This window comes from Vigna umbellata, chromosome 5 (assembly GCF_029865625.1).
Source record: "Vigna umbellata cultivar VRB3 chromosome 5, Vumbellata_1.0, whole genome shotgun sequence".
Taxonomy (NCBI): domain Eukaryota; kingdom Viridiplantae; phylum Streptophyta; class Magnoliopsida; order Fabales; family Fabaceae; genus Vigna; species Vigna umbellata.
Window position 1 is genome coordinate 64,294,497 of NC_142169.1, and position 16,485 is coordinate 64,310,981.

At 33.4% G+C, this 16,485-nt stretch overlaps 1 protein-coding gene, 1 long non-coding RNA gene, 1 other non-coding gene and 1 pseudogene across 5 annotated transcripts; 2 read left to right on the top strand and 2 right to left on the bottom strand.

Annotated features, from left to right (window-relative positions):
- Positions 1 to 3,871: 3,871 nt before the first annotated feature.
- LOC124839429 (uncharacterized) lies at positions 3,872 to 5,575 on the top strand. Its single transcript, XM_047315252.2, has 3 exons — positions 3,872 to 4,196; positions 4,437 to 4,518; positions 4,689 to 5,575. The coding sequence occupies exons 1-3, from the start codon at positions 4,185 to 4,187 to the stop codon at positions 5,357 to 5,359; spliced, it is 765 nt and encodes a 254-aa protein (XP_047171208.1). The 5' UTR covers positions 3,872 to 4,184; the 3' UTR covers positions 5,360 to 5,575.
- A 2,927-nt stretch (positions 5,576 to 8,502) lies between these two features.
- LOC124839457 (U6 spliceosomal RNA) lies at positions 8,503 to 8,608 on the bottom strand. Its single transcript, XR_007028937.1, has one exon. It is a non-coding gene; the product is annotated as a U6 spliceosomal RNA (small nuclear RNA).
- A 1,816-nt stretch (positions 8,609 to 10,424) lies between these two features.
- Positions 10,425 to 12,855, top strand: LOC124839441 (pentatricopeptide repeat-containing protein At4g16390, chloroplastic pseudogene; annotated as a pseudogene).
- A 1,025-nt stretch (positions 12,856 to 13,880) lies between these two features.
- On the bottom strand, positions 13,881 to 16,089 carry LOC148198807 (uncharacterized). 3 transcript variants are annotated; one of them, XR_015779829.1, is made up of 6 exons: positions 16,005 to 16,089; positions 15,537 to 15,817; positions 15,229 to 15,349; positions 15,033 to 15,115; positions 14,813 to 14,888; positions 13,881 to 14,718 (listed from the first exon to the last, which is right to left on the bottom strand). It is a non-coding gene; the product is annotated as an uncharacterized LOC148198807 (long non-coding RNA). The 3 variants fall into 3 exon arrangements; XR_015779830.1 differs by lacking the exon at positions 16,005 to 16,089 and having other exon boundaries at positions 13,881 to 14,164; positions 14,247 to 14,718; positions 15,537 to 15,981; XR_015779828.1 differs by lacking the exon at positions 16,005 to 16,089 and having other exon boundaries at positions 15,537 to 15,985.
- Positions 16,090 to 16,485: the final 396 nt, after the last annotated feature.

The window sequence follows — 16,485 nt, forward strand, 5'->3', positions numbered from 1 at the left end:
GCAGTAATGTTGTTTATAGTTTGAATTTGCCATAGAGCATTATGCATATGAAAAATTGTTTATATTCTGATAAAGCTTTGGCAGACTGCATTTCCCACGACCCATTGTCTAGATTACACTGGATTCTCTGTCGTACGTTTTCTTACACCGTATTTCTCTTCCAAAGTAAGTTTGCACTACATGTCAGGGCAGTGCAGCAAGTCATCTAAATAATGCTATCATCATTCATACTTACTTCCGACAATTTATTTCTGATTTTACCCAGTGGTTTTTGTCGGATTTAATTCTGAATTATTATACTTTATCATTTGACATTTTAATGCTAATAATCTCTTATTATTATTTATTCAAATAATTTGTCACTTGGAAACTTAACTTTTACAGGTTCTATAATTGTCTTCATTATTCCAAGTTGTTTATGAACAACTTTTTTTCAGTCTGGCAGTGGCTATAGCCTGTGAATAAATAATTTATAAATTTTTTGGAATAAAAAGATAAATTTAATATGGAATTGGTGAAAACCCCTTTTGCTTTCAACGACCAGAAAATGGATGGATGAGACCACTGCATCGGAATAAATGGAATAAAAGAAACTCGGGCCACTTTCCAATATTGGACCCTATGAGATGCTGAAGCCTTAATACTCTTTCTGGGCCTAGTAATCCGATGAAGCCCACTTCATCATTTAGCATAGGGTGTTACTCCCTCCACCACCACATTTTCTCCCTCCACCTCCCCAATTCTATTACATATTTTTTAAATTACAAAACTAACCTTTTATAATTACAAAAATAACCTTTTTTCTTTTTAATCCTAATTATTTACTTTTATAATTAAATTAATAAATAACTTTTTATATAATTATAAAATTATTAAAGTATACAAAAAGTCATATATAAAAATATATATTATACAAAAATCCTAACTATATATAACGTGCAAAATAAAAAAAAATCTAAATATATACTAATAAGAATAAAGATCCTCAAAAATACATTATTAAAATACATCAAAATATATTCAAAAATAATATATCAAAAAATATAAATTATATTATTTAAATATCTTCAAAATTAATATAAAAAAACTGTAAAATATAAACCGTAATCTTTAAACGGATGTGAGCATCCGTTTAAGGGAAAACGGATGTCAACATCCGTTTAAGGGAAAACGGATGTCAACATCCGTTTAAGGGAAAACGAATGTCGACATCCGTTTTCCCTTAAACGGAGGTTGACATCCGTTGACGAATGCTCACATTCGTTTAAAGATTATACGGTTTATATTTTAGGTTTTATTACGCACCTTCACGCCCTCTCACGCCTTTGAACCAGCACCTTGAAGCACCATCACAGTCACGGCTGAAGATGAATTGCTTTCCCCACTTTCAATCTTACTAAACACAAAGTTCACCACACTCTCACGTCACAATTCTATAAAAGAGAAGAAGAAGTGAAACATGAGAGACAACCCAAAGATAGTGGAACGTAAGAGACAACCTGGGAAAAATAATAAAGAGAAAGAGGGAAGAATGATAAAGAGAATGAATGTACGTGAGATTTTAAATAATATTAACCCTAAAATTTTAATAAGGGTAAAATAGGAATTAAAAAATAAAAAAAAGGGTAAAAGGGGAATGGGGTGGTGGAGGAAGCAAGTTGTGGTGGTGGAGGGAGTAACACCCTTTAGCATGTAAGGCTGGTCCGTTTCTGGCTCTACGGGTTGGATTTGATTTATTTGTCGAAACCTACCTTTGGGTGTTGCTCCCTCCACCACCACACATTTCTCCCTCCACCTCCCTAATTTATTTTAATTTCAATTATATCCTCAGATTAAAATTTTTTACTTTTACTATTTTAATTTATTTCAAATCTAGTTCTCCTACTTTACTCCTGCACCCAATCTTTCCATCTCTCATTTTCGTTTAATAATTTGTCTTTCGTTTTACTCTGCAACCCAATCTGTCTTCTCCGTTTAACTTCTCCTTCTCTGTTTCTTTCTTCTTCATTTTCTTTACATTATTAAAATACATTAAAAATATATTCAAAAATAATAAATCAAAACATTTAAATTAAATTATTAAAATATTTTCAAAATAAAGAATAAACTAATAAAAGAAACCCTAAAATAAAAAACGTAACTTTTAAACAGAGGTGACATCCTTCAACGGATGTCAACATCCGTTTAAGTTAAAACGGATCCGTTTTACCTTAAACGGATGTTGACATCCGTTGAAGGATTTTGACATCCGTTGAAGGATTTTGACATCCGTTGAAGGATTTTGACATCCGTTGAAGGATGTCTTAAAGGTTACGTTTTTTATTCTAGGGTTTTATTTGAAGATGTCTTAAAGGTTACGTTTTTTATTTTAGGGTTTTATTTGAAGGTTTATTTGAATACGCACCTTGAGGAAGCAACACACACTGCACCACTCCACACACTGCACTATGAGAGCGACACTGCACCACGAGAGGGAGACTGCTTGATAATTCTTTCCACCACCACCAACCTTTGCAACTTGTAAAAGAAAGAGAGGAAGAAATATAATGTTAAAATGAAAGAAAAATATTTTACTCATGTACGGGACACTAGAATAGGTTATTAGTGGAATAGGTTGTGAATGGATAAAATTAAAAAATAACCCTAAAAATAAAATTTTACTTAGGGGCAAAATAGTAAATGGGAGGTGGAGGGAGAAAGGTGTGGTGGTGGAGGGAGCAACACCCCCTACCTTTTTCAAAAGATATTACAAATTTACAAACCAAATTTTATCTGTAAGTTTTTAATAGTCAGTAACGTGTTTTTAAAAATGAATTTTTACATTGAATTGATTTTAAATCTGAAAAATTACTAGTTTCTTTTTCCTACTATTTTTTTTTCAAATTAAATTAGTGTACTTTTTTCAATTGAAAATTCATATCAAAGTTAAATTCTAATTGTATAATAATAATAACAATGCATATTCATTAAACTCGACTATAGTTAATTAACTAGTGATGTAGCATCAAAATTTCCATTTATGTAGCAAACAAGATTTTGGATGGCACTAAAATCATCCAAGCAAAAGCCCATACCATTTAAACTCATCATCAACTTGTGGACATCCAATATCAATTACGAAACGTATATAAGCATCATGTTTGATTGTGTAATAAATAATTTGAGAGATTGTAACCAAAAACATCATGTTCCGTGTGACCTTAGATGGAACCTTTTATGAATTAGATACAAAGAAAATACAATCATCAAAATCAAAACAAAAATAATGAGGACAACCACAACAAAATATGAATATCTAACAGAAGGGTCCCACACTATGACTCTACTAACCTCCAATGTAAAATTAATCTTCCTTCCAATAGAAGATTAACATTAGAAAACTGTGACAAAAGTTGTAACTAAGCAAAAACCATAAGAAATGAACAGAATTCAGTTAGAGGGTATGATTGGGTTTGAGTGCCAGGAAGAAAAATGTGGGCTAATTGGAGCCCACCGTTTTGGACCACTCTCAACTCCCGCTGCATCTACAAAACTACAAAACTACAAACAAATTAATTAGGTAGTGGTGGCTTTACTCAATTCCACCCTCCAAACATGATATGCGTCCATAGGTTGGTTCATGTTCATTACTCACCAATGAATGGACCATGATCTCTTTTGTGTAACAAATATTATAGATGCTTCATTACGCTTGCGAGTGAGACACTTTCCTTTAGACACGTGTACGGTCGGCACGAGGTAGTGCATGATAATTATTGCACAGAACAAAACTCATAAAACCCATAATTCTAATAGTATTAAAATTAACCATACGCATACACAGTGTATGGCATTTAATTGATTGCTATTTATAGGGATTGAGGAAGGTGCATTGAGTCAACAAGATTGGGTGTCTCATTCAAAGATAGCACATGCGTGCTGAATTGCAAAGCCATCAATCTTGTGTTACTGCAAGTATTAACAGCATACATATCCTCTGCTTCTGGCCACCCTCTCAAAAGTGTCGATAAAACCTCACCATGAAATTCAACTTTGTTGGATTACGTGTTGCTGTTTGATTGGTTCGCGTGGCTTGCTAATGCCTTCTTAAGTTTGCTTTTCTGTCATTTCCTTTGTGTTGCTGCTCTCATAACTTTTCTCTGCGTTTCATCTCGGCCTCAGATCTGATCTTTTGATCCACAACCATGGCTGAAAAGGTAAGCAGCTTTCATTGCCATCTCAATTATCACTCTTTCTTCTGGATTAGTGTCCTTTACATAATGTCCTTGTTTACGAACTAAAATTGTGATTTCAATTCCTACTTTAATTCTGCTTGAATTTGTAGCATAATGGTGCCATTCTTTATTCTATTCCACAATTGTAAGATTGGTTCTCTTTGGATACATATAGGGTACTATAGTTCTGATGGGTGGTTTTTATTGAACGCATTAATTCAGGTGACTGTCATGAAACTCAAGGTTGACCTTGAGTGTGGAAAATGCTGCAAAAAAGTTAAGAAAGTTCTCGCCAAGTATCCTCGTGAGTTCATCATCACTTGCTTTAATTTTCTCTACTACGTGTGTTATCCATACGTTAGAATCACGATAAATTTTGCAATTTGCATACATTTATTTTCTGGATATGCCAAACGTTAAGGAGGGAATCAAATTGAGTTGATTTTTTGGATGTTGAAATTTTGTGAACAAGAGAAATTCGGGACCAGAAATACGATGAGAAGGCAAACATGGTGTTCATTACGGTGGTGTGTTGTAGCCCCGAGAAAATCAGGGACAAGCTTTGCTACAAAGGTGGAGGCTCCATCAAGAGCATTGAGATAGTGGACCTATCCAAGCCCAAGCCCGCTGAGCCTGAGAAGAAGAAGGAGGCCGATAAGCCCAAGCCCGAACCCGAGAAAAAGAAAGACGCGGAGAAACCTAAAGCTGAGGCTCCCAAACAGGAAGCCGGTAAGCCCAAGGCCGAGCCCGAGAAGAAGAAAGACGGCGGCGAGAAGCCTAAGTCTGAGCCTGAGAAAAAGAAAGACGCGGAAAAGCCTAAAGCAGAGGCTCCCAAAAAGGAAGCCGAAAAACCCAAGGAAGCGGAAAAGCCCAAAGACAAGCCGGCACCTGCTGCGTTACCCGTTCAGCCACATATAGCACCACCGATGGCGGTTCCAATTGGGATGCTCTATGCTCCTGCTCCCTGCTATGAAGGTAGGCCCGTTGGGCCTTTCTACGAATACGGTGGGCCCATGAACTATTACGACGGGTACTATGCAAGGCCCGTTTATGACAGTTACGGTGGTGGCAGGCCCTCTTATTTGAACAACCGTGGTGAGCAATATTTCAGCGACGAGAACCCTTCAGGTTGCACAGTCATGTGATTGCATTATTGGCTCTGTAAATGATGGTGCCCTTTCACTTCGTCTCCGTTTCATCATGTTGAACTATTTCTTTGTTTTTCTTGATTAAAATTCAAAGGTGTTAGAGGGAGGGGAAAAAAATAAGGGATATTTAATTAAATGTTATAAATGCTATACTACCAACATGTTTTGTTCTACGTTTGATGAGTTAATAAAATAAGGTTTCTTTACCAACAAGGAATCTGTCTCTGGAAGTGGATTTGCCTTTTGAAATTGATTTTCCTCGAAGTGAATAACTTTCTAACCAATATCACCCACCACTAGTACTTTTTAGGTGGGTAAGGTCATAATAAGGACGAGATTACACGATTTATTTTTTTTCGTACATTTTTTTAATAATTGATAGATAAAACAAACACCTACACTAGATAAGTTGTTGTAGTTTATTACATTATATATGCTTTTCCTATGAGATTTATTAGTTTTTTCTTTTCTGTTGTTGTTGTCGATAAGCTTTTAGTAGTTAGTGATAAATGATGAATGACCTGTGAAGATAACGAGGACAAATTGACAACCATGTCTCTTTTTTTCCTTGCCCTTTTCCCATCTGATTAGATCCATGAACCTAAACATAATTTGAATGTGTACAACCAGATACTGAAAAGATGCATACAACTTTGTTCACACGAAAGAAAAAAGGTTTTGAGGGTATTATTACAATACACATAAAAAGGTTTTGTTGACGTGATTTGTTTTCTCTATCAACCTCAAAAAAATGAATGTAGAATGATGATAAACCTAAGTGGGAGTTACAAATATGAAGGAAATGAAATGTAGAATATTCCACGGCAAGAGCAGTAGCAATCGGGTGGGGGAAAAGGGGTCCTGAATTAATCGCATGATGCATGATGAGGTAATGTAAGTATGAATAAATAATAAATAATGGATAAAAGGAGCACCCACCATGAAAAACCAAATCTCAATTATAGGGTGATCTTAATGTTTAAGCATCATGATTATTTCTTTGTAAATTCTTTCGAAGCTACGATGCCACCAAAATTTGTCAGTTTCTTCGACCTGCATCATCACATGCTTTGGACAGATATGTTCACAAAAAATTAGTATTACTAAATAGATGTAAAGTAGTGCTTAGAGATACGAACACCATGTGATCACACATAATCACAAGTCCACAGAGCCATAACCAAGAATCGTGTCGGCACCGTCACGTTGTTCACATCACAGCAATTATCGTTCAAATGTTGTAGTGTGATAATGACGTAGGCAGAGTTTGATAGTATTTTACTTCTTGAAAATCAGTTTATCAAGAGTGAAAATAAGAATATTTAACATTTATTTTTTAAGTTATTTTAATTTAATGAAGTTTATTTCCACAATTTTACATATTAAGAAACACTGGTATTAGTTTAAAAATTAAATATATTATTGAGTAAATAAATTATTTTTATTCATTAAAATATTTGTTTAATTTAATTTGATAGTTTAGAAACTATGTATATTACATAAACTCAACTAGAGGTGTCATATGTAGCGTTAATTACACTTGTGGATAAATTTATCTTTAGACAAAAAAAATCCATCACAAAAGTTTTTTATTTTAAGTAAGTTAAAATGAAATTAAAATGAATTTAGTTTGTTTTTAATCGATTACTTTTGTGTTTTTTTCCTTCAAAGACCCATTATCTTTTATGGGTGACGACACTTTATTCTGAAGAACATACATTTTGAAGGTTACTTTTTATTTTCGTTTTGAAGAACTTGTTTGTTGTTTTTTTTTTTGAACTTGCTTGTTGTTTTGAATTGTTGAACTTGTTTGTTATTGTTGTTTGGTTGAACTTGTTTGTTGTTGTTTGTTATTGATATTATACTAGTTCATATTTTATGTTTTATAAAATATCAAAAACTGAAATTTGTTGTTTTTCTGTTTTTCAAGTTTCGTAGAGTTGTAAAAAAGATCATAATTCATTAAAAAAAACAAAAAAAAAATTGATTAACACTGAATATTGACAAAATTCGAGGTCAATTTAAGGTCTCGTGATATGACGTCGACTTCAAATTCGACATGAAAGGCCCACAAACAACGACGTTATACGATATTTTTTTACTAGTGATTAATCTGTTGTTTTGAGGTTTTAGGTAGAGAGTAATGTCAATCATTTACATGGTTAGACTCAGTTCTCAGTGGTGATATTATGTCTTAGTGGTGAACCTCCTCTGGATTAAACCTAACAAACTAATCCAAGTTAAAGATGAAGACGAAATTTTCTAAACTAAATATGAAAATGTTCATACAAAATTCCTGTTATAACTCAACCAAAATTTACTAAAGGATAAAAAACTTAAAAAAAAAAAACCTATATTGAAGGATGTTTCTCGTTAATTCACGTTACAAGAAACTCTAGGTGAGAAAATTTTAACATATTAATCAACAACTATATAGACACCTTGTACAAATTGATAAAATTGTGGCTTAATTTTTTTGGAAGAGATAAAATATGTGAAAGTTACATTTGTTATGTAAATTCCTCCTTCACACTTTAATCAAATATCACTTAAAAGAAAAATCATGATCTTAAAATTCTAAAAAATTGCACATATGGTATTTAGAAGACTTCAAATTGTCTGCAAATACAAACATCCAATGTAAATATGCCACTATAACAGGCAACAAAATACTAATATGAAATAAAATACATTTTAAAAACTATAGTAATAAATATAATAAAAGTATAAATAATTGCGAACTTTGATATCACGTCGAGAATTTTGTAATTATGAAAATTATCTTTTAATAAACTAATTCATAAGAAAAAAGTTCTCAAATTAAAATAAACACAAATGTAAAAATAATTTATAAATGTAAGTAAATTATGTGTATTTAATTTCAGTAATTGAAAGTCTCCGTCAATTATATAAAACTAATTTATAATATTTAAATAAATACAAATTTTATCTTATAAATTAATTTTGATTAAATTTAAAATTCATTTATTAATGTGATATTTTTGAATTTATTATTTCATCTGTTATAAGTGATTTTTTAAGATTTAATTAAATTAAATTTTTATTTTTTAACAAAAATAAAAATAATTAATATTTTTTAAATTACCATAATATTTTATTAATCAATTAAGTTAATGTTTCAATATATGGATTATTTATCGATCTGCGTGTCATCCTCAAGCTGGGCAATGCTATAATATTCTTTACATTGTTCCAATTTTATTAGATGTTCCCGAAAAGATAAACATTCAGTGTAGTTTGGAGTACATTTTCTCTCCAGAATTTGTCATATTGATTAATCTCCAAGTGTTTTTGCCAGAAGCCCACGTTCACGTTTTCAACTAAACAAATAAAACTATGCCCCTTTCTTCATTTCTAACCATGTTTACATTACAACATAAATCTAATGCATTTATTCAACCATATTTTTATGCTTCAATTTAATAAAAATAAATTATCTTTTATAATTACATGTGTGATCTATTTATTTATTTTTAAATCTTGTATATTCTTATAAGTTTAGTTAAGTTTTAAATCTCTCATAACTTTAATTATTTTTAATTAAATATCTATTTTTTTCAATTGGATCTTACAAAATTTTATATTTTAAATTGAGTATTTATAGTTTAATTTTTTCAGTTTGGTTATCTTAACAAAGAAATTCTTACTAATAATGTTAAGAAATATAACAAATTCGTTATCTAACATATTTTTAAAAACTATAAAAATCATTAAATTATTGTACTTTAGTTACAATATTATTTTTGTATTAATCACTGTTTAGTATTTATAAATAAACAATTAAAACGAGAAAAAATAAGCCAACTGCTTAATAAAAAAAAATAAACTTTATAATTAAAAATATAGAATTTTTGAATAATCAATTAATAAAATTCATCGAAAACTCAATTAACTTAATGCAACAAATCTCTAATTCTAACGGTTTCGGTTATTTGGGACTGAGTTACCAAATGCCTTCATAACGCTTGTCGTCTGGTCTCGCTTCCACAATTTGTCTTCTCGTTCACCTTCTCCAATGCCAAAGTTAGTACGAAAACTATTGCGATTTCGATGACCTGGCTTAGCGGTCGTTCGGTGCTGAACGGCCGTCTATGCGATAAACCGTTATTACTTCAGGATGACAGAACGATAATCAGATGACTGCGCGCAAAGTGAGTTTTTACGCGAGTAACCGCCCTCTCATGCTGTTAAGGGTAGGATGGGAGAAACACTGGCGATTGATTGAGTCTCGGGATGACTACCTGCCGATCGGTTCATATGGTACATTAACTATAATTCAACTTTTTTAGATTAAAATAACATCAAATGCCTTCATAACTCTTGTTGTCTGGTGTCTTCTCGTTCACCTTTTCCGATGCCAAAGTTAGTACGGAATGGCGATTTCGATGAAACATAAATAAATGTGCATATTTCGATGAAACATTAATAAATGTGCAGTGAATGCAACCTAGCTATCACTCACCTCTGAACTCTATTTATAGTTTTTTACTATGGGTTTGGGATTAGTGAAAGTTAATCATGACCCAATTTCAGCCCAATAGCTCTAATCCTAATTTACCTTAATCCTTTATTTTAACTACCTGGCTTAGCGATCGTTCGGTGCTGAACAGCCGTCTATGCGATAAACCTTATTACTTCAAGATGACAAAACGATAATCACATAACTGCGCGCAAAGTGAGTTTTTACGCGAGTAACCGTACTCTCATGCTCTTAAAGGTAAGATGGAAGAAACACTGGTGATTGATTAAGTCTCCGGATGACTACCTGCCCATCGGTTCATATGTTACATTACCTATAATTCAACTTTTTTAAATTAAAATAACATCAATCCAAGTTGTAAAATAAAAAGTCAAAACAAATCTTAAAAAAAAGAACTGGCAGACATTTATTTTAGCCACTTAAAAAAATATTTTATCCTACTTTAAACTATTTTATATTTAATTGATATAATCTATGCAATTTATTGAAGTTTATCGATAAGTTATTAGATGACATTTTTGTTTTCATTTTTAAATATATTAGGTTAAACAGTAATATATTCGATCTCGTCCCTGCTAACTCTCCAAGCGCGCAAAAGATACAGCCATCGTTGACAGGCCATGACATTCGCGCATACACTTCTCTGTATCTGAATAACCAAGCAGAATGGCTTCACATTTTTGCATCTCTCACTCTTTTCTTTTCCATAATCATCAATCTTTTCCCTCTGCATTCTCTGTTTCTTCTTCTTCTTCATTTTCTCTGCACAATTTTGTATTCTCAAACGTCACCCACGAACGCTTCACGCTTATCTCCAAAGCCTCTCTCCACCACCCTCACGCCCACGCGCCAAACCAAGACGCTGTTTCTCGCGACCCAGATACAAATTCCTCGTCTTTATCCAAAAGCCGCGTTTGGGTTAATCCCAGCAGCCCCCGAGCCAAACACATCCGAACCAAATCGTCGAGCTCCAGGTACATTTACCTCACCAGACTCGCCGAGTCATTGAACTCGTGCACTCCCACCGCGCAACACGTATCCACAATTTTGAAGGGTCTAAGAGACAATGTTTCAGAAAGTGACGCTGTGTTCATTCTTGACAAGATGGTGAATTCTGTTACCGCGCCCTTTGTTCTCAGGTACTTCCTGGACAAGATTAAACCCTATGGAGACACCGAGGTGATTCTCTTTAACATTACCCTGAAGACGTTTAGGAAGTCTAGGGATTTTGAAGGCGCAGAGAAGCTGTTCGATGAAATGATTCAACGAGGGGTCAAACCTGATAACATTACATTTTCGACTTTGATTAACTCTGCTAGGATGTGTTCCCTGCCCAATAAAGCCGTGGAATGGTTTGAAAAGCTTCCGAGTTTCGGGTGTGAACCCGATGCCATGGTGTACTCGGCTATGGTGTCTGCTTATGCGCAAACTAATAATGTTGATATGGCTTTGAGCTTGTATGATCGTGCAAAAGCTGAGAGATGGACCCTTGATGCATCGACATTCTCATCGTTGATTAAGATGCATGGCGTGTTAGGGAAGTACGATGAGGGCTTGAGAATCTTCGAGGAAATGAAGGCCCTTGGCGTGAAGCCTAGCGTGGTGACATACAACACACTGCTGGGTGGCTTGTTCAGGGCTAGGAGGTCATGGCAGGCCAAAAATATATATAAAGAGATGGTAACTGATGGGGTTTTACCGGATTTTATAACCTATTCTACTCTTTTGCGAATTTATGCTGCAGCACAATATAGTGACGGTGCTTTCGGTGTTTATGAGGAAATGAAGGGGCATGGAATGGATTTGAGTGTGGATCTTTATAACAGGCTCTTGGCTATGTGTGCTAATGTTGGTTGCATAGATGAAGCTGTTGAAATTTTTGAAGACATGAAAAGTTCGGGGACTTGTCAGCCTAATAGCTTATCATTTTCATCTTTAATTACTGTATTTTCCTGCAATGGGATGGTTTCAGAAGCAGAAGGATTGTTGAATGAAATGGTCCAGTCTGGATTTCAGCCTACTATTTATGTTCTGACCTCACTTGTCCAGTGCTATGGGAAAGCTAAGCGAATTGATGATGTTGTGAAGATTTTTAAGCAACTCGTGGATTTGGACATTGTTCCCGATGTTCAATTTTGTTGTTGTCTTCTGAATGTTATGACTCAAACCCCAAAAGAAGAGCTTGGTAAGATAATAGAGTGCATTGAGAAGGCTAATACACAGCTTGGTTCTGTAATAAGATATTTGGTGGAAGAGAAGGAGGATGATGGAAATTTTAGAAAGGAAATATCAGAACTTCTTTATTCAATTGATGATAAAGTAAAGAAGCCCTTATGCAATTGTCTAATTGATCTTTGTGTCCGTCTGAATGAGCCGAACAGAGCACGTGACCTTCTGGACTTAGGATTGAAGCTTGAGATATATAAAAATTTACAATCCAGATCTCAAAATCAGTGGTCTTTACATTTAAAGAAACTCTCAGTTGGGGCTGCTATGACCGCATTAAATGTTTGGATAAATGACTTGTCTAAGGCATTGGAATCAGGGGAAGACCTTCCACCTCTACTTGGAGTTAACACTGGGTACGGAAAACACAAATATGTTTCAGATAAAGGTTTGGCTAGTGTATGTGAATCACATTTGAGGGAACTCAATGCTCCATTCCATGAGGCTCCAGATAAGGCTGGCTGGTTTTTGGTTACAAAGGATGCAGCCAAATCATGGCTGGAGTATAGGAGTTCAACTGAATCAATTGCTGATTTGAACTTTCAGGTTTCAGGTGGTTCAACATTGGCCGTTCAGTATGGATAATGTCTGTTTTAATGACGACATGCTTTTTTATTCTCCTTCAAGGGAAATTTTTAATTAGTAGATTCAATATATGCATATTTATTAAAATTTCAGTTATCTTGTAAAGTAACCGAGGACCTAATAATAGGCTAGATGATCTCTTTGCAGCTGTTCCATGGTCTAGGGAGTTGCATATTTGTTATATCATGTCCTTAATCTTCCTTTTTATTTGTTCTACGTTTGTATTTTTTGATGTTGCCATCATTTGCAAACTAAATCCAAATACTTCAATCGGAGTCATCATTGCTCCAAAATCTAAATATCCATAGATGACACTCTATACTTGAAATGTTTGACTAAGAATTCTTATAACCTCTTTTATTTGGGCCAAATGCATTTGATAGTTATTGTTAGACTTCAGGGCGTTGTAGGAGCAGTTGGTACAGTGTAAAACGTTTCTCACCTCTAATACTGTAGGAAGAATGTTATAACTTTCTTGGTCTGTGCCATCCCATGTTGGCAGTTCCTTAATGCATCTCTATATATTTCTTTCTGCACCCTCATAAATTATTGTATCTCATATTGTTTAATCTAGAATATAAATTTTGTATTATAAAATATATAATTTAGAAAGCATTTTCAATTTGGTATTTTAAAATATACAATTAGAATATAAGTATCTTTTGAATTATATAATTTAAAACATGTTTTTTAATGTATAATCTAAATATAAAATATTGTATTCCTGGTCGTGATGTGATATGTAGATTAATGTTTTTATTTCTTTGCTTAGTACATTAGTAGGTACTTTAATTATTGTGTTTGGAAACTATCCCTAAATTAAAAAAATGTAATTAGACCGTAATTTTTACACCTCTTGTATTTGGAGCTTTGAAGTCAGTAAAACTATAATAAATTGTTTTTATATAAACTAATTCCAGAGATTAAATTAAAAAATATAGAAGATCAGTGCCTTTATTTACAGTTTTGTTAGCTTAAGAACATATTAGCTCTTAATATCTCTTTATGGCATAACTGTGTGTAATTTTGTGAAGTTGAATCCATTCTTGGTGTTATCCAAATAGCCTATAAAAAGGCTTGATTGCCATGCTATTTTTTTTTTAAAATAGTGAAGAAATTAGTGCATTAAAATACATTTGAAAATTGTAATGCCGAACTAGTGTTTTAAAATGGTAATTCATTATTAAGTCAATTTTCAGGAAAACAAGATGTAACAGGTCCAATTCTTTATTAAATCTTTTTTAAAGACCGAGCAGAAACCGAATTTAAATATGGTATGACAAAGTTTCTATGTATTAAATCCAATTTGAGTCAATTATTTAAGGTTAAAGGTTTATAAATATATCTAAAATCCAAAAGGGCTACTTAAGAAAACACTTTCTAATTTTTGGCTTCCTTTTGTTTTTGTCCACCAATTTTATTGGGTTGTGTTGCTTTTTCTTTATACCTGTAGGACGTTCCTCCCTCCACCTCTTCATTCCTCTTATGCCCTGTAAAGTATTTTTCTTAAACGGATATAGTCATCCGTAGAACATTTAAACATTTAAACATTTAAACGGATCTCATAGATACCTTAAACGGATATCGATATCTATTCCTCTTTTCCTCTTTTTTCCATTTCTTAAGCACACTGTCTGGGGTTCTAATAGATGTCGCCCAATTAACAGCAAATCCACCACCCACTGTTGACCCTGCCAGAATCACTATTTTTCCATCCTAAGGTGCAAAAGTTCCTCGTAATTCATAAAGCTCATTCAGAAAAGCCCTTCCAAATAAGAACAATCACCGGAGGCATAATAGTTACCCTTTTCAAGAACAAGCACCTTGAAGCCTGAACTTGCTGAATAGCAGCTACAACTCTTTCCCACACCTTGAAAAAATTAGATTATACAAACTTTTCTGCTTCATCAAGAATCTTGTTGGTATCGGTGGTTATTTGGCATTTCTTCAATTTGAAGAGTGCCAAAACACATTCTATTTTTTTCATTTTCTTTATCAGTCTTTCCAAAAGATTTGTATTTGATACTTGAGGAAAAGACCCAAGCTGAAAAAATTTAACATAAATATAAAAGATTAGTGGTAACAAGAAAAACAATGTGTAAATCTAGTATCATAGTTTGCTTGAATCAATCACCAACCTGTTGAAGCGCCCTATTCATCTCTAGGTAAGAGACATAAACTTTTGAAAAAATAGGCACTATTCATCTTTTGAATCTGCAATTAAAAGTACCAATATACAGTTACAAAAAATGTATATCTTTTACAGTGCACGTTAGAAAATTTTCAAAAATCATGGAATATGCATTCAATATCAAGGTAGAAGGAAAAGAAAGTGAAGAGAAACAACTTCTTCATTACCTGTTGGTAAACCTGCTCCTTCCAATCCACATTTGCAGATTTTCCAGTTTATGAAATAGAATAGGTAAAGATGATCATTAAACCTACAAAAAATCACACATGTTGGTGCAAGTATATTATTGGGAGTTGATGGGAGTAGGTTATGAAAAGTTTCCATGGGAGCGTCAAATAGAGGAAGCATTACACATCTTAATACCTTGAGCAGGGAAGACTTCCCCTGAGGCATTAGAGTTTGAGAGACAAGGTTTGGATTCAGCATTCATTGGTTGTGAAAATAGTTCCTTTGTCTTTTTAGATAACCAATAACAGTACTCAGCCTGCAAATAGGTGCAGACCATGAAGTCGATAAGACTATTATGGTTTTCAAAACGAATTCTTCACATGGAATTAGAATACATAAATTTGTTGAGAATGAGATACAATGAAGAAATTATCAATTTGAAAGTGAATTCTTTCCAGATAACAAAAATTGTAACTTTGTTCCCACAATCCCAAAATATATACCTCATTGTCGGCAGGCAGCACCATTCAATTTCAGCTCATATCTTTCCAGTTGCTGAACAAGCCCAGATGTAGAAGGTCCATCACTTTGAAAAATTACCGCATCACACTTTATTCCAAGGACATTGTTTTCAGAATCCATAGAAACTTCAAGACCTTTCTCAGCAAGAGACTTAGGCATGCTCCAATCACTCTCCTTCGTAGCTTCCACTATTTCCTTTTCACGAGGCCTCTCTTTCTGAACCTATAGCTTCCCATGCTGGATTTTCACCCTTCTCATCACACTACACACAAGGGAATATTTCATTACTCACATAATTAGTAATAGAGAGGGAAGAAATATGATGATGAATGAGCGGTCTGCAGCTGAACAAGAGAGGAAAAAGTTAAGGTTTTAAGAAAAAATTAAAAAGGTAAAGGATAAAAGGAAAAAAAAGGTATTTTTAGAATTAAAAAAAATTAAGGAGGTACAGGAAGGAGTGTGTGGTGGTGGAGGAGTAACGCTCCCTGTAGTTTCGTGATTACTGCACGGGGCTTTCTTCCAGCCCCAATGATTTTCTTCATGCACCCCAAATTTCTCTTCGGTGTCCATTATAGTTCTACAAATTATATATATAAATTAATTAATTAATTAGATAAACAGTAATTACTGTTTTCATATCCGTATTTACTCTTTTGCTATATTTACTCAGCACCCACAAGTCACCAATTTCATTTCTTCTCTTTTTTCTCGAATTTCAAAATTTGATTTTAGATATTTTTTTTTAGATTTTGAAATCTGGTTTTAGATTTTCAAAAAATGGATTTTAAAATTGGGAGTCTCCTAGATTTTTGACTTCTGAGGTTTTTGTTTTTGGGTTTCAAAATTAGGTTCTTGAAATGTTCTGGATTTCAAAAGCTGATTATAGATTTTATAAAAATTCAAATTTGGTTCTAAATGTTTGAAAATTGG

Excerpts from the sequence above, each read along its gene's own strand:
- LOC124839429 (XM_047315252.2), top strand. Across the intron at positions 4,519-4,688 it reads AGTTCTCGCCAAGTATCCTC|AAATTCGGGACCAGAAATAC; the intron begins GTGAGTTCATCA and ends TGTGAACAAGAG.